The 26,373-nt window shown below is 46.7% G+C and overlaps 2 protein-coding genes across 2 annotated transcripts in view; one reads left to right on the plus strand and one right to left on the minus strand.

Annotated features, from left to right (window-relative positions):
* Positions 1-26,373, plus strand: part of Kcnip1 (potassium voltage-gated channel interacting protein 1) — a 362,542-nt gene that overhangs the window by 17,177 nt on the left and 318,992 nt on the right. The gene's annotated exons all lie outside the window — the stretch shown is intronic.
* Positions 4,617-12,571, minus strand: Kcnmb1 (potassium calcium-activated channel subfamily M regulatory beta subunit 1). Its single transcript, XM_021175762.2, has 4 exons — positions 12,489-12,571; positions 11,036-11,193; positions 9,525-9,696; positions 4,617-5,803 (listed from the first exon to the last, which is right to left on the minus strand). Exons 2-4 carry the CDS (start codon positions 11,167-11,169, stop codon positions 5,534-5,536), a joined length of 576 nt encoding a protein of 191 aa, XP_021031421.1. The 5' UTR covers positions 11,170-11,193; positions 12,489-12,571; the 3' UTR covers positions 4,617-5,533.

Consider the following 26,373-nt stretch of genomic DNA (forward strand, 5'->3'; position numbering starts at 1 on the left):
CCACACTAGTGTTCTTCCTGATGGCACAGAGAATTTACTTTCAAGGATTGGAAAAACACACACACACAAAAAAAATGGACTGAAGGACGGTGGCCAACATATTCACAGAAAATTTAGTTGGATGCCAAAAAGATGTCCATGGCCAAATTGTTATTAATGATTAAGATAAATATAAATGATTATGCTGTCAACTACTAGGACAATTCTAGAGCAGATTATTAAGTCTGTGGTAGGTAAACACTGACTAAAGAAAGAAAAGAAACATTGTGGAAAGGGTGGGATCACTAAGAAAGTCTCACTAACCCTGCTGCCCTTCTATGCTGGTTTGTAGTGGCCAGCAATGCAAGGTTTGGGGAGATTACAGCATGCCTGGGTTCCTAGTGGCCAAATGGGTTCTGGGCCAGAAATTGTGGCTTCTGGCAAATTGTAGACAGCCTAGTTATTTTTTTGGCAGCACCCACATTTCAAGTGTCCATATTTGGGATACAGATTTAGTTATTGGCTCTTTAGAAGAATACACAGAGAAGCCGTGAGAGCCTGGACTCTATGGGGTGCTATGGAGACATCTGGCAGGCTCTCAGCACCTGGCCTTTGCATACTTGGTAAGGAGAAGAAACAGAAGAAGGAGAACAAGTTCTCAGTGGTGAGGGCCATAGTGAAGCTACAGTGTCTAGAGTTCTTTGTTGTTGTTTTTCTCAACTCTCCTACTTGCTAACATCTGGGGCAAGTTAAACCGCTTCCCTGTGCCTCAGTTAACCCATCTATGAATGCAGATGGCAATATCAACCTCAAATGCTATTAGCGTTAAATGAGCCATACGTGGAAAGGCTTGGCCGACATCCCGACACACAGGTGCTGCACAAATGTTAGTTCTTATCACTATTAGGGATGACAGATTGTCGCTCGGGGAATGGTTAGCTAAATATATCCCATAATGGAAGGGCTACAGCTTGGTCCAGTGAGTTATTCATCAAAAGTGTTGATGTAGACTGTCACTAAAGAGAAATGTGGAAATACAAGGGTTTTTCTCCCTGGCGATGCTTCTGACGCAAGATGGGAAAGCTATTTCTCTTCTGACACCAACTAGTTCTGGCACTATCTGAGCTTCCTACAATGTAATGCAGTTTTGATGTTATCCAGAGTTAGCGAGGGACTCCACACGCTGCTGGGGCACTCACAGATCGATCTCCCCTCACAGTGCACAGGAGTAGAAGACTTATTTTGATTATGTATATGCTTAGTGAGCCTCTGTTTTTATTCCACGTGCGTTGGGAGTGGCGATTGTGTGGAATGATGGTGGTTACGGGGGGTCAAAGTCCTTGTAATCTACCTTTGACTTCAGCTCCAAAGATAAAACAAACCTGGGGATATATTATACACTTGATCCACATTCAGCCTGGAGTTTGCTGCTCTGACATACCTCCTTTAATACAGTTCCTCATGTTGTGGTGACCCCAACCATAAAATTATTTGCATTGGTGCTTCATAACTGTAATTTTGCTATTTTGTGAATCACAATGTAAGTATCAGTGTTTTCTGATGATCTTTGGTGACCTCTGTGAAAGGGTCATTTGACGCAACCCCCCCCCCACCTCCAGAGGGGTTGCAAACCTCAGGTTGAGAACTACTGCTATAGAGGATAGCTTTAGATTTCTATGGCCATGATAGGGAGAGACAGATCCTTATCTCAGATGCACTAACCCAACCTTCTAAAGCTATCTAGGCTCAGGACCTATTCTACTTCTTAAAAATATTGAGGAGCCAAGCATTGCCATTTTACAAATTAAAACGAGGAACTTGAAAACATTTCACTTCACTTGCTTTATTTCAAAGTAATAAACCTATCACATGTTACAAAAATATTTTATGAAAAATGATTTTATCTTCCAACCAAGAGAAAGCTTATTGTTTTGCATTTTAAAAGATTAATTTTTATTTTAACTGTGTGTGTGTGTGTGTGTATGTGTGTGTGTGTGTGTACACGCTTGTATGTGCACTTGAGTGCAGGTGCCCATGGAACCCAGAGGTATCAATCTCCCGGCGGCTGGAGTTACAGACAGCTGTGAGCTACCTGATGGGTGCTGAGAATCAGACCCAGGTCATCTGCAAGAGCCACACACACACCCTTAGCCACTGAGGCATCTCTCCTGTCTCTGTTGTATAATTTTTGAAAATATATTTAATGTCTAGTTAACCAAGCAGCTGGACTCCAATCAGTGTTCCATATTTGATCAGCTATGATATGTATATCATGCTGCCTTGATCTGGAACGTCTGACAACATGTTTTTAGGAGAACAAATAAGAAAAGATGAGATTTCCATCTCAGTATCCTTACCCAAGGGCTGTGTGGCCTTACAGATCTCAAGTTTAAAAAGCAGCTACCCTATACTCTAGAGAGGATCGTCAGGCCTCTAACCTGCATTGGCGGATTCTCCTTCATCGTGTGAAGGACCTTGACTGGTAAGGAACAGGACAGTCACGCTTGCTCAAGTGGCATCTTCCCACATACTTCATAGAATTCAAATTACTCCAAATACAAGAGGAAATAAAAAGAGTACTGTTTATTCTTACCAACCACATGTTGCAGTCACTAACAGCATCAATGCACTTTGCAATGGACTGACCAAGGTGGTTGACAGCAGGAGAAACGGGGTAAAACGTAGATTAGAGCAGTGGCTCTCAACCTTCCTGCCGCTGTGACCCCTTAGCACAGTTCTTTATGTTGTGGTGACCCCAACTATAAAATTATTTTTGTTGCCATCTCATAACTGTAATTTTGCTACTGTTATGAATTGTAATGTAAATATCTGTGCTCTCCAATAGTCTTAGGTGACTCCTGTGAAAAGGGTTATTCAATACCTGGAGGGGTCACAACCTACAGATTGAGAACTACTGTTTTAATGAGGAATGTGGAATCATTTTGGTGAATAACAAAAATTAAGATTTCTATATTACATGATTTTAAATGCAAACAAATCTGGTTCTTTACCACAAAGAAGCGACCACAGTGACGGTGATGGGGTTGGGGGCAGAGCAGGAAGACAGACAACTCCTTGAAGGCATCCATACACCTGACTCATATCCCTGCCCCTTCCAGGCTTCAGCCATTAGAGAGCGCAGAACAAGCTTTTCCCTTGTAACATTCACACATGGAAGAGGCCGGCTTTCTTCAAGTCATGAATTGAGTCACAGCCTTGGCTGAAGAGCTGGAGCTGTGTGAGGCCTGGCATTATTAGAGCATCTCACAGGGATCCTTTCTACATTAGATCAGAAGCCCGGGGGTCCTGTTGACTCTGATCCCCATGTGGAGGCTGATTTAGGAAAAAAGGACACCTGAGGAATGGACCGGGTACTCCTTTGCAGACATGAGTCATGGCCTATAAGAATCAATGCAAGAATACAGAAAGCACCTGACACTCATTAGCAGTGACCTATTCAGGACAGGGGAGGCCTCTCTGTTCCTAGGCAGCCATTGTTGCCAAGATATCTTGCTTCCACCTCTAAGTCCATCATGCTCAAATGCCCACAGTTTCACACTCACGCTGCCCGTGCAGTTCTGTGACCACAGATGGGTGTGGCTTTTGATGGAAGTAGGCCAGTCCTTGTTGACAGGACGGCAAAATTTTTCCCAAAGAAAATGAAGGTTGTCATGACTAATGCATGGGGCGAGGGAGCTGGGCATCCCTGCACACTAATTCTTCTAGAAGGATGTGTCCTTTTCTCCTGCTGTTTGGATATTCTGGGTTTCTCTGTCTTTCAGCCCCAAATGCAGGGACCTGGAAACCTTCATAAAGCAACCCCTTAAAGCCAGACTCCTTTTTGGAACTTTTGGTTTCTCTTTTTAAGTTGAATTCAAATTTGGGAGATAATTATAGATTTATATGGTCGTTGTAAGAAATAATACAGAGAGAGCCCTGCTATCCATATGTGAATCTCCCCGGTGGTAGCATCTTGCAAACTATACCATAATGTCAGAATATGGCTTTCCTGACCTTGGAGGGAGATGCCTGGGGAATGATGAGCTACTTGTCCTTGAGAGGAGGGGCCACGGATAAGAAACTGGAGGGCCACAGGAGACATCAGGGCTGCCTGGAGAGAAGTGTCAAATCTGGTGTGGTGACACAAGACGTTCCTCATCTGCATGTGGAGAGAACACCAAAAGGCAAGGCAGCACAGCCTGAGGTAATACATAACAACTATGTATTACCTCAGGTCTCACCTTTCTCTCTTCCTGTGCCTGTAAAGCCAACGGTTCCATCTTAGGGGCATCATTCCAACCTCAATTGTATCTGAATGCTGTGAACATTAAATGTGTCAAGTGCCCAACACCTGTGTTTATAGGGGACATGGTGAAAGCATCAGCAACAGGAAGCTACAAATGCTCAACTAAGTAAGCGCCTTCCTTCCATCCAGGGAGCCTAACAAGTGTGTCTTCCCAGCTTGTCTCTGATGGGAGAAACAGCCTCTCAAAGCCCATCCTCATCTCCCTAAAGGCTTCAATATTTTTCAAAATAACAGCTATGTGTTACTTTTCTGATTAAAACAAAACAAAACACTGTACCATCTTCCTATTATTGAAGAATGAAAATAACAAAAAAAAATGGAGCAGGGTTAAGGAAGAAAATTAAAATTAACCACCATGCCATGGTTAATATTTTGAGGCATTTGTATTTATTTCCTCATAGACTTTTGTTTCTGTGTGTATGTATACGCTTGGATCTGTATCGGCAGGTTCTGCCCCATTGGATTCAATCAAGGGCAGATTGAAAGTATTTGGGTAATAATTGCATCTGCTGTGAGCATGGACGGACCCTTCCCCATCATTGGTCCCTAGAATGAAATCATTTTCAGCACGGACACTGTAGTGGGTGTTTACTAGCCATCTGGAGACACTGCAGCATGTAGAAAGGTGGACAGCACTTCCACAACCGAGACTGCACCGCTTTATAGAAGGGATTTGTGACATCTGAGCAAGTCACAGAACTGGTCCCCGTGGATACTGAAGGATAGCAGTATTTTTAAATTTTAGAGGTGTGTGTGTGTGTGTGTGTGTGTGTGTGTGTAAGAGAGAGAGAGACAGAGACAGAGAGAGACAGAGACAGAGAGACTTAATGTCCTTAACAAAAAGCAGTACATTCAATTGCCCTGTCAATGGGAATTATTGTTTTTATGACAATTCAAAGAAGCTGAATTTGGCCAAGGACAACATCCTGAATGTGATGGGTGGGTATCTGAGGAGCTAAGAGAGAGCACATGGGGATAGAGGTGACAATATTCATCATCTTGGTAGCAGACAGCATCATTGCAGGTAACAGATATGAACCAACTGAAGTCAGGGATGGGAAGCTGTAACTGGGAGCTTCTTTGTCCTCCAAAGACACTGGGAATCAGATACACATCCTTGAGCAAGAAACATCTTTCCAAAGATGTTGAACAAATGAAATAGGAGACAAGGGAAGAGAGTAATGGGTAGCCTGCTAGGGACTCTGCAGTTCCTTGGTGACTCTCTGCTGTGGTGCAGAGGGGACCGGCCTACTTCTGAGCCGCCAAGATGGATAGGGACCTGTTGAGCTTCACCATGGCAATAAGAAGAAGACCCCCAGTCAGCAGGAAGGTGGGCCAGAAGAAGGAGAAGAGGAGAACTTGGGGCCCGTAGAGACGCTGGTACACGACGCTGGTTTCGTTGACTTGAGGTGCAGAAAGGCAATAGAATTCATGGTGCTTATAGAAATTGGCTCTGACCTTCTTCACATCTGCCAAGGCTGTCTGGTAGTTGTCCAGGTTCCTGGGGATATAGGAGCACTGTGGGAGAGAAGCAGGAGTGCTTAGGCTTGTAAATACACACTTCTAAGAGGCCTGGGGCGAGGCTTTGGGGTACGAGAAAAAGATTTGGGCTCAGGAGTCAGTCACTGGAGAGCATGGTTGGCATCCGGGTATGGATGGTGGCCTTGGTATCACTCACCATGATGCTGCACACCTGGATGCAGGGCTCGGTTGGAGACCTGCATCTGTTTTTATTTGCTGTGAAAATCTTAGGCAGATTGCTCACCCTCTCTGAGCCTTCAAGGTTTCGTTACTAAGATGGTATAGTGATGTCACAGTGATGAGCTAGAGAAAATCCTGAGTAATACAAGTCCAGGGACAAGGTGGAGTTCTATATGCAAGCTCATGCAGGTAACACTGAGAAGTGAAGCTAGACAGGGGGGTGATAGGGACCAGCTGGCATCTGCCTTGGTGTCAGAATTGTCACCACTCCCTCTGGAGAAGAGATACCACACCATGCAGCAATACATCCAGAGAAGCCAGAAAACCTGATTTTAATACAAACTCTCATGATTTCAAAATCCTGGCTAAAATTCAAATAGAAGACTCTTTGAAGTCTAATCCTGTGTGAACCAAAGAAAATATGTTGGCATGCAGCTCTGTGACAGAATCCAAAAGAAAGAGAGAAAGTGCAGTAAAGAGCTCCAGGCAGGCAGAGCCCAGCGCACATTTAAACTCTGGCACTGATAGTTGCTATTAGGAACCTTCTGGCCTGCGGAGATGATGAGACCCAGCTGCAAAGCTCTGGAAAGACAGCCCAGAGTGGAGACCTGCCTTTTATCTTTCTCTACCAGAAGGACTGGGTGCCGCCTGTGAACCTCAAGGGTGGACCTCTCTGTAGACCTGCAGTGGAACACCAGAGGGGTGCTACCCTGTGGAGTTTGGACTGAGGGGAAGTGGAGATGTTCAAGGACCATGTTCTAGTGAAGTCATGTCCAGGGTCAAATGTGTAAACCTGATGCCAGTGCGCAAGCGTTGAGCTAGTGTCTCCCCTGGGACTCAGTTACCACCTAAGCTTCCCAATCCAGTAGCATGGAAAAGCTTCATTGTGGTGCTAATATCTGGGCACTAAGGGAGCTGCAGGCTGATCAAGTCCCCAGCGAGCCAGGAAGAGTCAAAACTCCTAGGGAATCTGGCCTTCAGAGGTGCACTGCAGGCTGTTTAATAAGCAGCACTGTCACTAGGTAACCTTGACCACTGTGCACAGATTTCGTTGTGGAACCAGGTAGGCCCAGGTTCAACCACAGCTTCCAAGTTGTGTGACCTTGGCAACTAGCACACACTCCTAAACCTTGTGAAGTCATTTGTGGTGGAGCCTACCTAGACCTGCCCTGGGGACTAAAGTAGGAAACTTATATAAAGCATTTAGCAAGAGCCCAAATCTTATAAGTTCAAGATGGAAGAGATAATAATAACAATAACAACAACAACAAAAATAATATAATGCTGTCTTATCTACGAAGCTGGAATAACTGCTGCTTTCCCATTTAAAGCATGCGCTCTGATGGGGGAATTTGCACCCATCCCAGGGCACTGCTGTGTCTTTTGTGTGCTTAAGGTTCCTCTAGATTCTACATTCTTGATCTGTTTGTCAAAATCCTAGCCCTAAGTTCACTCTCTAGGGTCAAGCCAAGGACTGGGCTATTTCGCCCTTCTCTGCCTGACCCGATACAACCAGCCCTGAGTTATTTGCATGGGCTGGAATGATAAAAACCCTGTCTCTAGTTTGAGGCTTCACTTGTGTTAGCATACGCTGCAAAGAGGGACTTAGAACCCTTCCCTAGACTGAAGCTGATGGAAGGAGAAAAGAGCAGGCCATGGAGGAGGTATAAGAGCCTGGCATGTCCAGAGGGCAGGCTACCAAGCCAGAGCATGAGCCAGCCACACACCCTGATGCTGGGCCAGAGAATGAAATGGGCTTGACTGTCCCAGCACGGCTGGCTGCTCTTAACTCTCTGTTTGTGGTCTGTGGGTGTGTAGTTTAACAGCCCCCTTACTAGAGAAGAAAGAATACACGCTGCTCACAACCCAAGCAGGGTTCCGACTACCTCTAGCTCTTCAGAATGAGGAAGCAGCCCTAACCCAGTGTGCCTGGAGTACAGCACCATACCGTGGCATGTCATCTTTCAAGAGGTTTTTCTCACTCCTGGAATACATTATGGCTGCCGGATGCCAAAGAGGAAGCATAAAACTCTGGTAGGAGCTAATCCTTGTGGGCCTTGAGGTTCTTCTCCCACACAGAGTCATATGGACGAGGACCACATATCTGAATTCTACATACTTCCACCCTTTCCTTCTGTGTCCCCAGCATCAGAGAGCCTACAGAGCCCAGTCCCAAACATACACACAAGGCACCTTGCCCTTTCTATCCCATCAGCCTCAATTCTGACTGTTATATTATCCTTGTGACAGGTCCACACCCATGCTGGGGACTGCTGTGACCTAGTTTCCATCTGGTAAATGACCCTACGTGGCTGCTGGCTCTGTCTTCCCAGCATCATTTGAATGGTGACCATGGGCCTCCAGTGGCTCCTAACAATAGCATCCAACCTTAGATTTATGGAGGGAGCTCCACCTACTGATCTGTTCTGCCTCAGTTGGTTGGTGTAGAATTCTGGTTTTGTTAAGTCTAGATGACTCTCATATATAGCTAGAGTTGCGATGCCCCAATTTATATCCTATTATTAATTCCATAGTTATGCAGAAGAGGTCCTCAGGCAACAGACCGTAAACCTTCAGTCTCTTCTGGCCACTCCATCAGATGGCATTTCTGAAATCTAGCCTTCTCCCCATGCCTATGCTTCTAGCCACTGCCTTTGCCTAGCCTTCTCCCCATGCCTATACTAGGTCCCACCACACACTGGGATACTGTGTATCCCTCACCTCTTGTTTCTGTGGCTACAGGATTGCCTATTTTGAAAAGCCCAGCCTAACACTTCTCTGCTCTGGGCCACATTGGCAACTCCCTTGAGCCCATCCATCTCCTGTCAGTTGTCTGAGGCACCAGCCCACCCTCCCTAATGTTAGTACGCCTATATAAGTTCTTTCCTCTTAAGACCCATGGGCCAGGCCTGGGAAGACTCTGGTTGTTAGATAAATGAGGGAAGTAAAGAAATGGAAAGGAGGGAAGGGAACCAACCTGTCTGTGCAATAGGGAGGGCTAATTGACAGGAAGGGAGGTGCAGATGAGGGGAAATCTCTTAAATGCTTTTTATGGAGGTTGCTGTAGCCCTGACTCCCAAGTGGCCCATGGATTCACCCAGCTCTGTTGACAGAAGAAGTAACAGTAACAACTGTTTTCTGCTCTAAGCACCCACCATTTGCCAACTTAGCATATAAACTAGGGCATCTCAACTCTGGCTATGTATGAGAACCATCTAAACTTAACAAAACCAGTGTTTTGGTTACAGCACTGAACGTTAGTGTAGCAATTTCAGGTATGGCATTAGCATCCATTTACAAGGATGGAAACAGAGACTCACAGGACCTCAGCACCCACCGCACAGCCAATAGGGGCAATTTAAACCACCCAGGTCTGTCCAGGTCAGTTCAAACATGGAAGATCCAAGGCTGACTCCACCTCAAGCTAGCCGTAAGATTCCATTCAGGTGGATTACTATATCTTGGCTTTAGAGACATGGGCAGCTGGGGACAAGCTCACAGACCTATCAGGCTAATATACCCAGCCCCCATTTGTTACCTGTTGGTTTTGATCCCGAGTGTCTTCCGTGTGATACAGCATGGCCCATCTGCCCACAGCTGATACATTGACCCAAAGACATGGGTACTGGGGCACCTTCTTGCCCTCCAGCTCTTCCTGGTCCTTGATATTAGTTTCAATCAAGTGACATATGGATTCCTGGGTCCACACACTGGGGAGACAACACACACACACACACACACACACACACACACACAAACATCCCTTAGAGACAAGGATGACACATGCCCACTTTGAATCCCTGACACCCTGAGAGCCTTTTGAGAGATCCATGGATGGGACTTCATTTTGCCACAAACATGTTATATTAACTGAATCCATGGCCCTAGAGTCCTGGACTCTGGAATAAATCACAATAATTTCAGACTGGTTGGCTCTTGGACATTTTCTACATAATGGTTCTCTGACCTTGCTAGCCACCCCACACCTGACATTTTTTTTAAAGATCTCTATAGCTTACTGAGTCCCACTCTACAGAAAGTGAGGCAGAATTTCTCAGGTGCTTGGGCCCAGGCACTAGTGGTGTTTTTAATGCTCTTCATAAGATTGTGATGAGCAGCCAAGTCTGAGGCCTTCTTAACCATATTATCTCCAAGTCACAGGTAGAAATGGAAACCTCACAGGGGATAGGTGATTTGGGGAGTGGGGCTGGGACACAGCACCTGAGGCAAGGACTGAGTAGCTTCAGAGTCTCAGCTATTTCCCCTAAAAAAGAGGAAGTACATGAGGGGTCTGACCTGGTCAGAGTTGGAGGGTGGCAGGAGAGAGCTGGGGAGGCACACAGCTGCTCAGCAGCGCCCCACGTGGGTGAGACTCTGGCCTGGCACAACTGCAGCATTATAAAGCAAGGATGCAGACCAGGCCCAGGAGAGCCCAAGAGGCTCATCAACTCCTAAGCAAATGGATCGTGACTCAGCTCCCTGTATCCTGTGGGAGACCCACTCTCAGACAAGAGAGGATGGTCAGGAGCCAGACTATGCACAGAGGGAGGGCGTGAGACTCAGCTAAGGGTGAGCTGAGAGAGCACTGTGTGCCTGTTCCAAAGACAAGAGTCATCAGGAATTCCGCAGCTCTTCTTTAAAGGCTGGAGGGATGGCATGTCACAGAGTGTGAGGCACGAGGGTCCACTGCACTCTCTGAGATTCCTCCATAAACTTCGTGGGAACAGATGTTGTGGGAACAGATGTCACTCTCTGCTTATTGGGAAAACCCAGGTAAGGAAAGGCATGCTCAGCAAAGAGGAATCTCCCATCTCAGAGGCATTTGTGCAGACTGCAGCCAGAGTCTGCCATTGTGAGCCCCATCCCCACCCCCACCCCCAAGGAATCCTGCACCTGTCATCACCAGCCCCGACTGGGGAGTCTCTCGCTGCTCTGCTCCCCCAGAACTGGAACCCCTGAGCCTGAGGATGACGAATGCCTGGTCTGTCCTGACTACTGTGACGGGTCAAGGGTAGGGTAGGTCAATCCAGGAAGTGGAGACGTCCATACCTTTTCTGGTAGAGGGGCAGCACAGTTGTACCCAGGACATAGTAGGTGATGGCGGCACACACTACCATTGCCACTCCCAGGCAGAGGGCTCGTGTCTCTCCACGCTTCTGGGCCATCACCAGCTTCTTCCCCATGGCCACTGGAGGCAACAGTCATTTCTAGCACCAAGAAGGCAAAGAGAAATGAGATTAGCCCAAGTGATAGGTTCGAAGGAAGGAAGGAAGGAAGGAAGGAAGGAAGGAAGGAAGGAAGGAAGGAAGGAAGGCATGAGGGGATGCAACCAAATAACAACATTGCTCTTATTTAAGTATGATAATACATGGAGCTTTGCAACTTACATAGAGCTTCCTTACAGAGGTCCGCTCTGGCCTCTGGTAACAGTCTACGGTTAGCTTTTAAATACTCAGGATCCATTATCACCAATTATCTCCAGGAGAAGCCCAGTACCCTTGAGGGGATTTCCTTGTGGTGCTGGCTTTTTCCAGTGAGCTCTCCTAGACTCCTGGGCATTCCCAAGATACATGACAGCAGGAGTCTGCTCAAGGCTACAGCGTGGAAGCTCAGAAGGGAAAGGAAGGAAGGATGTCACCTGTTCCTGAGAGGTCCAGCTCCTGTGACTGGTGGTGCCTGTAATGTCCCGATGGCTCGCCAGCTACATGAAGTGAGTTCAGTTTGAATGTCAAGCTTAGGTGGGGATCTGGGATAGGCCTAATGAGAACCTCCAGCAAGAAGGATATGAAGCTCTGATGTGCACTGTGGCCTGAGTCAGGAAGAAATGGGTTTCCATGATAACAGAAGAGATTTCAGGGAGACTATGCCCGATGTGAAACATTAAGTATCTCAGGAGTCCTTGGATGGAATTCTGTAGAAAAGTCACCTGAGGTCTGGGCTTGATCTAGGAAAGTTGGAAAGAGTTAACCAAGAGTCCTATGTGGCATAACTGTTGGATTGTGGATCTCTTCCTTAGAAGGACTAGGGATAGAGTATGTAAGGGTTTGGGGGAGTTTAGAGAAGAGAGGCCATCAGATATAAGACCGAGTCCTGGCTTTGCTGCTTAGCAACCATACGACTGTTAAAACAAGAACAATAGTGCCCTCCTCAGGGTCCTGATGTAGACCCACCAACACTGCTGAGCATCACCTCATAAAATAGGCAATGCCCTTCATAAACAGGCGCCATCATTAACTGAGGAACTGAAGGAGCTTGGCGCACTCTGCCAGGCCTGATGACAAGTGACAAGACTGGTCCTGACTGGCTGGCCACAAAAGAGACGCCCAGACCAGGGTCAACAGGCCAGGCAGGCCCTCCGGTGCCAGAACTCTGATGGGCAGTAGGAGAGGTAGGGATTTGCACCGCCCTATCCATGCCATCACAGGCTGCTGTCTCCCACCATCTCCCCTCAGCCCCGGCTTCCCAAAAGCCCTTCCCAAGCTCTCTGGGATGTAGCACTCACAGTTGTCTGGGTCTCCGCTGGCTGGCAGATGGTTTCTCTCCACTCGCCCCCCACCCCCACCCCAAGTCAGGCCTGGGAGCTCTAGCAGGAAGTTTGCTCTCCCAGCTGGTCTCCAGGGAAGCAGTCTCAGTCCCATCTGAGTGGAGCCTCCATGCCCAAACATGGTCAAGTCTGAGCACACAGCTTGCCCCGGGATAAAAACTCTAAGCAGGTACCTAGCTTCACAGCCCTCAGCTGCTGTTGGGGACTCTGCCCCTGCATTTCCCAGAGTCTCCTGGGAAACAGATGTCAAACAGCAAAAGCCATTACCCACCCCACAAGGCCATCCTGATATATGTACAAAAATGTTTCTTCTACACTCCGTCTTTCAGGCTGGCAGAGAAGCCAGGAATAGGAAATGATCTTCCTTGTGTAGAGCAGGGGAGGGAGGTAGAGGGGTTGGGCTTGTCACTAGCCCGTGTTATATCCACACTGGTGCAGCCAAAGCCTCCCACCTTTGTCCCTGACTTCCTGTGTGACTCTGAACAAGTCACTGAACCTCTCTGGACCTCTGTTTTCTCCCTTCTATAATTAATAGCATTTTGAAAACTTAACTTTATTCTGGATTGTTAAGTAAGAGATGGAGTTCAGAGAAAGGAGGAAATTCCGCCTTTTAAAGACCACTGGGGCTGAGGCTGGTAGTGGTGGGTCCCACAGCTGCTTCCGGCCAGCCGTCCAGATCCAGGGACAGTGCCATGCTGGGGACCTCCCACAGACTGACTCTGCTTCATAGGCAGAAAGTTATTGCAGCCAATACGACAACTGAACATTGGTACTGGAGGTGGGGGTGGGGGGCAAACCTGCTTTTGCACTCCGGGTCCTTGTGGATAAAGAGAGCACTGTAAGAGTTGGAAAAGCAAGAACAAGCCCCGCCCCACCCCCACCCCTGCCCCACCCGGGCCCCGCCCCCGCCCCCGCCCCGCCCTCTTTAGACCTCGGTGCCCTGCTAGTCATCTGCACAGAACTTGATGGCTGGTCCAGAGTTTCTCTACTTGATGAGCAGAGACAGATTGAAAATTGGCCCCTCCCAGTGTCAAATCCCAGCCATCTCTGCCACCAAGGGACTGTTCTAACATCTCAAATCATACCTCTGTTATGTCTCCATCCACCTAAAGTTCTAGAAGTAGCCTCTGGTGTTCCCAGTCCCTGGGCAATGGATGCATCTTCCTGATATTCCTGATCACTAGGTGTTAGCACCTCTCACCTAAGCCTGACACCTGACAATCAGGGCCCTCTAAGGCCCAGAAAAAAAGTTGTCACTCATGGCTCCTTGACACTCTGGCAGGGTGGGGTGAACAGCACCCCACCCCGCTTTAGTCACTGACTCTAACTAGAGAGACAACTACCTGTTTAATGGGCCTCATAGCAAGTGGAGATTTATTAGTGTGCATGTGCCTGCATGTGTGTGTGGTGCTTAAATGATTTGTGCATGTGTGTGTGATATGTGTGTGTTTGGATAGGTATGGTGTGTGTATTATGTGTGTATAATATTGTGTATATGTGTGTGTACTTGATATTTTCATACATGCATGCATTCATGGAAACCAAAGAGAGACATTGGGTGTTTTCCTCCATCTGGCCCACCTCAGGAAGGACCTTTTGGCTGAGCAGCAGTGGGGCACGCCTTTAATCCCAGCACTCAGAAGGCAGAGACAGGTGAATCTCAGTGAGTTCAAGGCTGCCCCTTATAGAGAGTTCCAGGACAGCCAGGGCTACAGAGGAACCTTGTCATGAAAAAAACGGGGGAGGGGTTCTTTCACTGAACCTGGAGCTGGGTGCTGGGGCACCTCGCTATGAACAGTTTATTACACAGGTACTGGAGATTTAAACTTAGTCCTCTGTAGGTGCAACACTGATTCTTGCCCACCAGCCCCACAGACAAGGATGTCTTAAAACATAGGGATCAGGACCACTGACAAGGAAGGGGGAATATGGATCTGAGATCAGTTCTTCAGGAGAAGGATTTTCCAATGATGGACCATGGTTCCTTCAAGGACCAGCAGCTTTCTCGTGGCACCTACAAAATTATTTAGAAACTCCTGCCTTGGGAGAGACATGGGCACTAGATGGTTCTTCACAAGTGTTAGCAGAGGGCCATTCATAATCCTCTCGATGGGCTGGGAAAGGTTACACAATCAGATTTTATAAACACCAATGAGGTTCCCAATGATTCTTTCCTTTGGAAGATGGGGATGAAGCAGGGAAGGCACCTGGTGCACCCTACTGAGCCACAACCAAACGGCAAGGGCAAGCTTCACTCTCCCTCTAGGGTAAGCTAGAGAAAATCTTAGATCATGGCTGAGTATGGGAGGGTTGGGGTTAGTGTGAGTAATGATGGCCACAGGTGAAGGAGACAATGGTGCCATGCCTGGAAATGTTGATGGTTCTCGGGATGTGAGAAATCAGGAAACATCTCCAACTTCAGCCTTCTGACCACCTCTGTAGCAGTAAGTACGAGGCTCACAGTGGTCCTCTGAGCACCCAGGAGAGAGATATCCACACCATCCACCCCCTGTAACGTTTAAGGAATGGGAGCTCATCTAAGAAACTGGCACATAATGTTAAAACTGTACTTTTCGGAGACAGCTATCCCTCATACCATCCCTACAGAACGATACTCGTGGCTCTCTTTTACCCTGGGTGGAACTGTCACTGCCCACCCAGAAAACAGAATTTCCTGGTGGGCAGGACACAGCTTGCCACAGCTAAGTTCTGCTTAGGACTACAGCATCCACTGGGCACTTTCTCTTGTGACATTCCCCGGGAACCAGCCACCAGTCCGCAGGAAGCTGAATGCAGATTGTAACAAGTGAGCATCTCTTTCCGTATATGGGAATGATCACACCCAGAGAGTGGTCCGGTTCTGAACTGGGCAGGATTCAAGTCTCCTAGCTGAGGCCTTGGACCACAGTGCAGAGGGTCACCTCAGGCTCCCTGAAATCCAAACCCACAAATCTAAGAGCAGAGTAAATGAGTGTTTTGTCTCAGGGCATGCTTTGGGGTGTGTCTTAGTTAGGGTTTCCATCACTATGAAGAGACACCATGACCACAACAACTCGTGTAAAGTGCAACACTTATTTGGAGCTGGCTAACAGGTTCAGTTCATTACCATCAAGGGAAGAACATGGCAGCATCTGGGCAGGCATGGTGCAGGAATAGCTTAGAGTTCTCTTTATCTGAAGGCCACTAGGAGAAGACTGGCTTCCATGTGGCTAGGAGGAGGGCCACAAAGCCGAAACCCATAGTGACACACTTCCTCCAATGTGGACCTGGGTACCAGAGGTTTTCCACGGAGATCTTTGTGCAGGCCGGATGGGAAGGCTCCAGCGAAGGGAAGTGAGTGCAGGGAGGGAGATGAAGTCTCTGCCAGTCCTTCCAGGTTGCTCCGAGCCTCTCTGAGTTCAACTGAGTCAGGTCAGGCTGGGCCTGCGAAAAGCCGACAATCCAGTGAGGAGTGAGTGCAGTGGGACCTTGGGTGGCTCTTTGAGAGAGATCTCTTCCCAAGTGTTACATACAGCTCTTGGAACAAAAGGCTCAGACAAAGGAATAGTTCTCACATACCTTTCATTCCCTGCATGGCTGATACACAGTTCTGGGGTGATTCAGGGTTTGACAGCAGGCACCTCTCATTGGCTTGGACTGAGAGTTTGGGGAAAACCTTATTTGCATGTAGGAGGGTTTAGTGCTATTCCTAAGTGGCTGATAGCCACGCCTCTCCTGTGGGGGCAGTAACTCCAACAGGAGCCAGGGTCCAGGAGACATGAGAGAACTACTTCTGTCCCATGTAAGTGAGTTATCACTACTGGGTCCTAGGGATCTAGCCTAGACTGGAAACCAGGCTGTCTGCACGTAGCCCATTGCCCCACATTCCAACAAGGCCACACCTACTCCAACAAGGCCATGCCTCCTAACAGTACCACTCCCTGGGCCAAGCATCTTCAAACCACCACAGAGTGATTTCCTGAACAGCTATCGCAACTGGAGCAAGAGTACAGCAAGTGATTTTAAATGGGGTGGTCCCTGCTGCTGCTGGTGGTAAGAATCAAAAACTTGAGATGATTGTCGGGAAGCAATCTGGAGCTTAGAAGCATGAGAGCTACCCTCCCATCGACTCACACTGCTGCACAGTTAGAACAGAAAGGCATTTATAGTTACTGAGCAACTTCATTGTGCCAGGTGGCGGGCTAGTCAGCTTTTCATGGCTGTGTGTTCAGAGGCTCTACAGACAGGAGCCTGTGTTAGAGGGTCCTGCTTGCTTCGTGAGGAACAGGACACAAACAGAGAAAGGGTCCAGGAACACATAGACTATACACCCTTCAAAATCACACCCCTGGTGATCCACTTTCTCCCAGGAGGTCTTGCTTCCTAACAATTCTACAACCTTCCAGTAGCGCCACCTGCTGGTAGCCAATCTTTCTAAATATGGGAGATACTCAAGATCCGAATCGGAACACAAATCTTTTTGTTTGTTTGTTTGTTTGTTTGTTTGTTTGTTTTGTTGTTTTTTTGTTTTTCGAGACAGGGTTTCTCTGTGTAGCCCTGGCTGACCTGGAACTCACTTTGTAGACCAGGCTAGTCTCGAACTCAGAAATCTGCCTGCCTCTGCCTCCCGAGTGCTGGGATTAAAGGCGTGCACCACATCCGGCGGAACACAAATCGTTATGAATCACCGACCTCCTTTATTCAAGGATCTGCTTTCTGCTGCTTTAGTTACCCACGTGGTTTAGATGAAGTTTCTATTGCTCTGAAGGCACACCATGACCGATTTAACTCTTACAAAGGAAAATGTTTACTTGGGGCTGGCTTACAGTTTCAGAGGTTTAGTCCTTTATCGTCATGGTGGAGTGCAGGCAGAATGGTGCTGGAGTAGGAATAGAGAGCCCTATGTCTTGATCCACAGGTAGTAGAAGTGACTGAGTCACACCTGGCATAGCTTGAACATAGGAGACTCAAAACTCACCTCTACAGTAACATCCTTCCTCCACCAAGGCCACATCTCCAAATAGTGCCACTCCCTATGGGCCTGTGGGGGGTCGTGTTTATTCAAACCACCACACCTTGTTTAACCATGGTCACAAAATATTAGTAGACTATTCCAGAAATAAATAATTCATAAGTTTTTTAAAAATTATTATGGTATATTGTTTTAATTACTAGTAATTATCCTTACTGGGTCTAAATTATAAATTTAATATTGTCATAGGTGTGCATGTACAGAGAAACTGATTCTACTTGGGGTTTGGTGATCTCTGTGATTTCAGTTATCCAAGGAAAGTCTCGTAAAGTGCACAAACACACATTCATTCCTACCAACAAACCCCACCAAGGCCTGTGTTTTCTGTCAGCACAGAAAGCCAAGCGATTTTCCCAGAACCATGCCCAGAATGGGACGTAATGGATCTCGGTTCTGAATCTGTGCCCACTGACTCTACAGACCTTCTGTCACTCAGGACTCACATGGGAGTCATTGCCGGGAGCATCAGTGCGCATGCGCAGCTCTGGTTTACCGCCCCTCTCATTCCCCCAAACCCCCTTTCCGATTTGGCAACTGCTTACGTATGTAAGCCCCTTTGAGTCAGCAGCTAGTCTCCCCCAACACTCTGTGAATAAGTCCCATAAATCAGCCATGGCTGGAGCCTCTGGCCTGTGTGTGTCAGTGTGTGGCAGGGAGGGTGAGCTGGTGGCCCCAGGACAGACATCGCAGTGCCCATTGAACCTAGGCTCTGGGTACATCACCCTGCTGAGGCAAATACCATGAGCCTTATCCTCTGTCGGAGGTCAGACTGTTAAAACTACAAAAGAAAAAAGAGAATGATGTATTTACGAGAGCTTAGTGTTCTCCCCTGAGCCATGGTTTGGGTATTGGCGGCTTCCCTTCCCCATGGTCAACAGAGCAGCAGTCTGAAAATGGAAAATTCCAGAGATAAATAATTCATAGGTTTGAAAATTACTTTCATTACCTTACGTCATCATCATTGTTCTACTTTACTGTTAGTTATGGCTAATTTTTCCCATACATAATTTGCAAATTAAACTTTATCATAGATGTGTGTATATCGGAAACATTACAGTATGTATAGAATTTGCAGTGGCAGACATCCACAGGGGTCTTGCAATTCCTTCTCCACAGACAAGTGCAACTACTGCAAAAACAAATGTAGAGGGAAAAAGCTAGGGGAGAATGCTTGTAGCACTGTGAGGTGCAGCAAAATTAAACGTCAGCAGGAGAATTAAACATCATGAAAAGGCACAGAAAGCAGCCCTGTGTGGTCACTCCCTAGTATGAGGGCTCTCTCTCTCTCCTCTCTCCTCTCTCCTCTCTCTCTCTCTCTTCTCTCTCTCTCTCTCTCTCTCTCTCTCTCTCTCTCTCTCTCTCTCTCTCTCTCTCTCTCTCTCTCCTCTCTCTCTCTGCCTTGTTTGACCACACACCCTCAGCCCAACATTTCTTCCTTCATAACCAGGCCTTTTTACCTGTGATGGTATTAACACAGTGTTCTTTAACAGCCCACGGCCCCTCTTTGGGAGAGGCAGAGCAGGGCTGAAGCACAGTAGGCTGACTGTGCGTCAATGTCCGTTCCTTGTTGCAGCATCTCCTGTCTTTGTGGGAAAGCTAGATAACGAAGAGTGCAGGAAGAAAACCAGATATGTTGCCAACCCCTAGGCGGCACATGTGTTTCCATAGTCATATGAAGGACTCAAGTGCCCTGGCCTCTCTTGGCACATGCTTTGCCCAGCTTCTTTCTCTGGGCAATGTCACATTGACCAATATACATCAGCCTGTCTCCATCAGAATGCAAACCCACTAAGACCAGGGACTGTCACTGTTCTTATCCTGCATCACAATTTTGAGCTCTAAGAAAAATACACCAAGATCCCTGGACCTTTGATGTGGTGGTCACTTGGTTGGAGAAAATCTTTTTGTTTCATGTCACAGAATATTATCATCATTTGTGTGTGTGTGCCCAAAACATCTTCCTCAGGAGGTTGCACAGTTTCCATTATGTGACTAGTTCAGGATAGACATCATTCAAGCTATGCCGGTGGATGTGTAAGGACTGTAGGAATTGGCCGCAGCATGGAAGGTTTGCTTTGACTCACAGTCTGAGTGACTGTAGTCTGTTAAAGAGAAGGGGGGCATCAGGAGCACCAGGCAGCTGGCCACGTAGTGTCCTTAGTTAGGAATGGGCGAGAGATGAACGTTGGTGCGCAGCCAGCTTCTCTGTTTTATTCATTCTGAGCCCCTAGGCCACAGACACAGCTATATACAGTATGGGTGGTCCTTCCTTGTCCAGTGTCTCAAAACACCCTCCTTGGTGTAAAGTTATGTTGCTATGGTGATTCTAAATGCAGCCAAATTTAACCATGAAGATTAATCATCCTTGGAACAATGTTAGTGTCTGGTGGGATTCAGTAGGTCTTTTTCGCCATATATACCCAGTTCATATGTGCATATACATGTTATTTCTCATGAACTGACTGGTACAAGGTACAATATATTTATAAGGTTAGATTTCAGAGGTACTCAGGGGTAGAAATGAGAATGACATAGAGGTGTAAAATTCCAATAGTCCAGTTCTCGATGTTCTAACAAAGCACCTGAGGGTGGGAACTTATACAGAGAAACGTATATCTAGTTTACAGTTTTGAAAGCTAGATGTCTAAGACTGGGTGGCTCCATCCATCAATCTCTGGTGAGGACCTCCTTGTCTGCCTTATAACATGATGGGTAGAATTATGGTAGCAACTACAGAGAGAGAGAGAGACAGAGACAGAAAGAGAGAGACAAAGAAAGAAATGGAGACAGAGAGGGGGGAGAGTGAGAAAGAGCGAGAGGGAGAGAAAGAGAGAGAGAAACAGACTGACAGACAGGCAGACAGGCAGACAGAGAATGATCCTTGATGGTCCTGCTTCCTCTTGTCCGGAGGCCAAAGAACCTAGAGTCCAGAGTCCACTTTGGCATGTTAATAGGCACCTCAGTTAGTCTTTTGCCCTGGGTTTGAGACCTAAGGAAACCTTCCTAGCACTGTCCCAGCCTGATGTGGGCCAGAGGGGGCCTGGCATGAACATGACTGGAAGCTGAGGGAATTCATCTCTAACGATGGCTTGTGGGGCTCAAAACACAAGGGATGCCACTTTGGAGTTGAGACAACAAAGTGGATTTCTCCACTTCTGTCAACCTGTAGCCTGAAGGCAGTACCTGCCATTGACGGGGAACCTTTCTCATCCCTTAACCAGTCACTGTGGGGGCAAAGGCTGGAGACTCCCACATCTGTCAGGGCCATCGACTCTGCAGCTGAGTCTTAAGGATTTCCTGAGAGCCTTTGTAAGACAATGGTACAGGCCATCAGGCTAGGGTAGAATTTACACCTTTACAGTAAAAATATATAAGCAGAGCAAAGTGACACCATTTCTTTTTCCCTTTCCTGTCTTTGGGGGAACTGGTTCATCATCACGCCACTTCATAAGATATGCTTGCTCTTGATAAATACTGTGACTTCATACCGACTATGGGCAGCACTGAGTCTGATATGTAGGGAAACACCAAGGCTAATAGAACAGCCTTGGTCCTAGTCAGACTGGGGTAGAGGATGAGGGAACGAACGGGAGCTAACTCTTCTTCAGAAGAGTTCTTCCTCAGCAGGGCACCTCACACTCCTGGGACCCTTCTCTGTCTCGCCTGATCCTGGGTCTTCTCTCTCAGTCAGTCACTCAATCCTAGGTGGACCCTAGCTGAATGTAACTGGTAGATGGGTAGCAGCTACTCCTGTGGCCACTGTGATCAGCTTGCAGGGCTGAGATACTGCTGTGGTATGAAGAGGTCTGTAGGGCACATACATCTAACAGCCAGACTCCCCTGTGAGCCTCTGCAACATGAACACCTACAAGCAAGGGTGGATCAAAGAGTCTGTGCCCATGGAGAATCTGCACCCCTCAGAGACAGGAGTAAGGGCTCAAAGCTCTGCGAGCTTGCATATCAATATTCAAGTTGCTCCTTTGTAGCCCCTGCAGGTAAGAGCTGAGGAAACATAGGTTACATAGCCAGGGTTTCACTGATACCTGCAGAATAGGTTGAAACACTCCAGGTTATTTCTCTTTAATAAATACCAGGCTGGCAAAGCCAAGATTCTAGGACCAAGTGTTCTTATCATATTTAGATTATGGCATATACCACATTCCCTTTTCAATATATTTATACCCATGTATGCCCTCACAGTATGGATGTGAGCTAGACCAATGCCATACAATGTCAACATAACAGTGTGTAGTGTACAGTTCATGAAGGCAGGAGGGAAAGCTATTGTATAAGAGGACCGCGAGCATCTGCAGAATGGGCCATCAGTGGGATCCTGGGCTAATCCCCCATAGACCTGAAGGATGGTTTTACTTGACACCATTGAGTTTAGAAAAAATGGCAACTATTCCATGCCAGGCTTAACTTGCTTTCTTTAAACAACAAGCATTCATACTTCATCTGCATATCAGTAGAGAAATGTTTCATTTGTCCCCAGATTTCCTTTCTTAAGTGTCAAAGCAAGAAAGCCCTGAAGACAGTCTCCTCATCCCCTGCCACACAGCAGACCATTCTATAGTTATTCATTATCAGCTCGTGGAATGCCAGCCTTGGGTGGGTCCTTCAGGAGTACTGGGGCTCACAGCTTTCTCTATGGGCAGTGTTTGCATTCAAAGGTAATACATGCATGTTTAAAGGAATTTGGTAAAGACAGAACAAAAAGAAGAATATAAATATAAATCAAGGTCCAATCAAGGAAACCATTGTCACCATCAGTGGGCTATGCTCTAAAGATACAAATTTCTTTCTAGAAACAAATTTAGGATATTATATATAAAATAGACTGCATAATTATACATTGTGGTCTTGGTTTCAATAGAGACATGTTCCCATTCATACAATACTATCTTACCAAAGAGCATTGCGTGCTTCTGGGAAAGTCCATCTTCTGGGAGTGCCTACAATATTGTTATTTTCCTCTGATGAGATAGTATGACTATTATCAGAGTTTGACTGTTGTAAACTATTCTTCAGTAACAATCTTTGGTTGTCCAGCAATCATTTTTATCATTTCTCTCTAATACAGCCCTAACACCAGGAATCAGGGTCAAAGAATATTAGTTTCTACAATAGTTCTGCCACTTTTCTTTTTGCTGTAAATATGGGATGCAACAAGGCACACACTCTGCTCTACCAGTGAACCAACAGCCCAAAGGGGATGGGTTGACTCAGAGCCACACAGCTTTGAAGCGTGGGTTGGAACTCAAGCCTGACTCTGCAGCCTTCTGGAGTATCAGAATCCAGCCAGGACTTCTGGCCTCCTTACTCCTAGGCTGCATTCTCACCTCTACTCCACTGTAGATTTTTCCATCAGAGAACTCTGTCTCTCAGCATTTACATGTGTGTTAGGCACTGCTCCAAACACCTGGGCTGAGACACAGCCCTCAATTCGACCCTAATAAGGTCAGTTCTTTGATGATCCTCCTTTTAGAGATGGGGATATTGAGTCAGAGCCAAAACATTGTCTGGGGCTACAACGGCTGGTGATATGTAGATCTTCTAGCCCTTGCTGTCTGAGAACTCCAGAAGAACATTCTTTGACTGTGGGACTTCACTGTGGACAGATTTCTAACACAGTAGTCACAGGACTCTACTAAGCCTTGAAATGCATTCAATTTTAATTCATCTTAATGGAAACAGCCACATGTGGCTAGTGACCTAGGAAACAGACTCTGGTGAAGCAAGCAAGTGCTTGGGGTCCCTCTGGACCTCCATCTCAGGGAGGATTCAGCTGGCCTGAGTCTTCTCATGATGCTTTGAACCAGGTTCTGTGCCCTAGGGCCATCTTCAGGGTGAGTGGTGCTGACCTGCTTGCTCAGGATGATCAAAAGAGACACTCCAGGGAGAGACTTTGTAATCTCTTTTGTTACACATTAATGAAAACTTCTGTCTGTGATCTATAAATCATAAAAATCACTCAGCAAGCACCAGCCTTTGCCCTCTTCCACTCATTGTAAATACTATTTGATTTTCTAGAAGCTTCCCTGGGAGTTCATACAGGAGACTTTAGTCCTGCCTTCCCTCTGGGACCCTGTCTCTAAGGAGGCCAGTGGACAGGTGTTGGAAGCAGATTCCTAAAATGTGCCAATTCCTGAGTGTTTTCCTAATGCCAGGTGCTGAGCCAGGCCCAGCAAGCTCTTCACTGAAGCACTGGAACACGTGACCACACAGACCACACACCAAGAGGCTTAAAACCATAAAAGAGACTCTCCTCGGGTCTTCTCAAGAGTCTGAGAAACAGGCAGGAAAGATGAAATCAAGAACTGAGCAGTTCTGAGTTCCTCAGAAGGTGCTAGGGTCTCCCTTGCCTCACCCAGCTTCTGGGGGCTCCTTTGTCTCCGTTGCTTGCATCTGCACCTCCTCAACCTGCACCTCCATCCTCTCACAGCTCTCTTCTCAGACACTCTTGTAGCTCCTGCATGGTGTGGCCATGAGGTCACTCTGGAGCTACCTAGCAGTAGTCAGGATCACCTGCTCGTTGGTCCTTTACAGAGACACTTAGCATCAGACTGAGCTCTCACCTCAGTAACCCAATGATCTCAAAGGACTAAGGGTGTGGCTCAAGTGCACAGTGCTTGCCTAGCCATACAAAGGCCTGCATTCAATCCTCATCACAGAAAAAAAGAACACTCAACATCCCCAATTACATCGATGAGATGCTATCTAATAGTCTCATGGCTTTGGGCATGACATGCTTTTGGAGGCCACCATTCGAATCATTATACTCACCTTATTTAATCTTGGTACCAAGGCCAGGCTAGAGGTGATTTATTAAGATCAAGGAACCTCTGCCACCACTCTCTAATTTCATGGCTTTGCCCAGTGTCCCTGAATATCTCACTCCTGCAAAGTTCAGGATAGAGAGTCCTGCCTAAGGATCTTCTCTCCAGAGGAACACTAAACTCCTTCCACCTTGTAGCTCCTGCATGCTCTGGCCCTGAGGTCAACTCTGGAGCTGTCTAGCAGTTGATTAGAGTCAAGAGTTTGAGAAAGAAAGTGGTGATTAAAAGATTGGCATGCACATTGGCCTGCAAGTAGTATACAAAGCTTCTCTTTGTCTATCGTTGCCAGGCAATGGTCACCTGTTCCCATCCAGATGCAAGGGAAATCTGGAAATGTGGGCCCTGATCTGACAGTTGTTTCTCAGCTTGAATGGCACTTTTAAGTTTTTCAAGAAAAAAGTGTCATCTGCCTCAGCTGTATTCATCCATTTCTTCCTTATGCCTATAATTCATTCTGGTATTTCTTTTCTTTTAGAAGTGGAGCTGTAGGCACACAAAAGTTAAATGATTTGATTAAGGCCACAGGGCTTAACTCATGGGCTATAATCCCAGACTGAACAAAAAGAGAAAGAGAGAAGCCAGCTGTGTGTTCTTATTGTGTGTGTACATGCTGATCAGCACCAAGGACAACGTGGTTGCTGCTGTTTTGATGGATGTAGACTGTCTCCCTTTGAACTGTGAGCTAAAATAATCCTTTCCTCCCTTAAGTTGTCTTTGGCAGTTATCTGGCCTTAGCAACAGCAAGAGTGAATAGGGACTGGAGCATTAGCTGCACTGTAAAGTAGGTTTACTGTTCTTATGGAGGACCCAGCTTCTGTCCCCACACCCACATGAGGTGGCTCACACAGCCTGAAATGCCAGGCAGGATATCTGGCTCACACTCTGAGGGCATCCATACTCTCATGGGTGTACACACACACAAACATGCAAGCATACACATATATAAAAATAAAATAAATATTTTAATATTTTATTAACCTTTGAGAACTTCATACAATTATGATATTTTCCCATTAAATCTACTTTGTGTTGCCTGTATACTTTCAGATGCATTGTATTATCCTCGCATTGTATTCCTTGACAGTCTCTCTCCCCTGCTCCCCACCAATGGCAAATAGAAAGATAATTAATAGAGTCACAAATACAATCAATACAATGATTGACTTGAGGGGCTAGGGAAATTGCTCAGCCCCCAAAGAGAACATACCCGTCTAGCACAGGAACTAAGCTCAGTCCCACCATTCTCAGCACACACTTCCAGTGAGTCACGATCACCCTGACTACAGCTCCAGAAGGTTTGATGCTCTATTCGGGGCTGTACAGACATGACACACACAACCATACACCCATACACAGGCGCTTGTACACACATATATAATTTAAAAATAAAATAAATCTAAAAATGAAAGAATTGTATTGACATGGACCGCTCTGCTCCTTTCTGTTCCAAAAATACTGATTGGTCTCTGACTCCAGTTTCTCCTCCGCGCTATCAGCGGTCCCTCTGGGAAGGAGTTGAAGAAGCAGGAGGCAGAAAGGTAATACGGATCGAAGACAGGGCAGAGAAAGGAGAACAGGAACTCCACCCGGGCCTGATGTCCTAGAAAACTTTCTTAGTTTTGACACGTGAAGGGTTTGGAGCAGTTTCCAATAGGAAAAAGCTAGCAGAGGAGAAATATGAGGTGCATAATAGTGAGTTATGCGGCGATCTTCCTTTTGTGTGTCTGTGCAAAACAGGCCCTTTATCTCTCCTTTGTTTAAATTCCTCTGGCAGACTGAACCGTGCTTCTTGGCCGAGAATCCAAACAGATAAACTGGGCTGTGGGTAGAGTGACCATGGGTTTCCATCGTCCCTTCTAAGTCTAGCCATGTCTTCATAGAGTGCTATATCAGTCATCCCATAGCCACATGACAATGAATGCCAAAACTTAGCAATAAAAATGGTTCGTGATCTTTGTGTGTGTGTGTGTAGATCTTCAGGCTGGGCTCAGCT

The sequence above is a fragment of the Mus caroli genome, unplaced genomic scaffold (genome assembly GCF_978045245.1).
Source record: "Mus caroli unplaced genomic scaffold, Mus_caroli_1 scaffold_13, whole genome shotgun sequence".
NCBI lineage: Eukaryota > Metazoa > Chordata > Mammalia > Rodentia > Muridae > Mus > Mus caroli.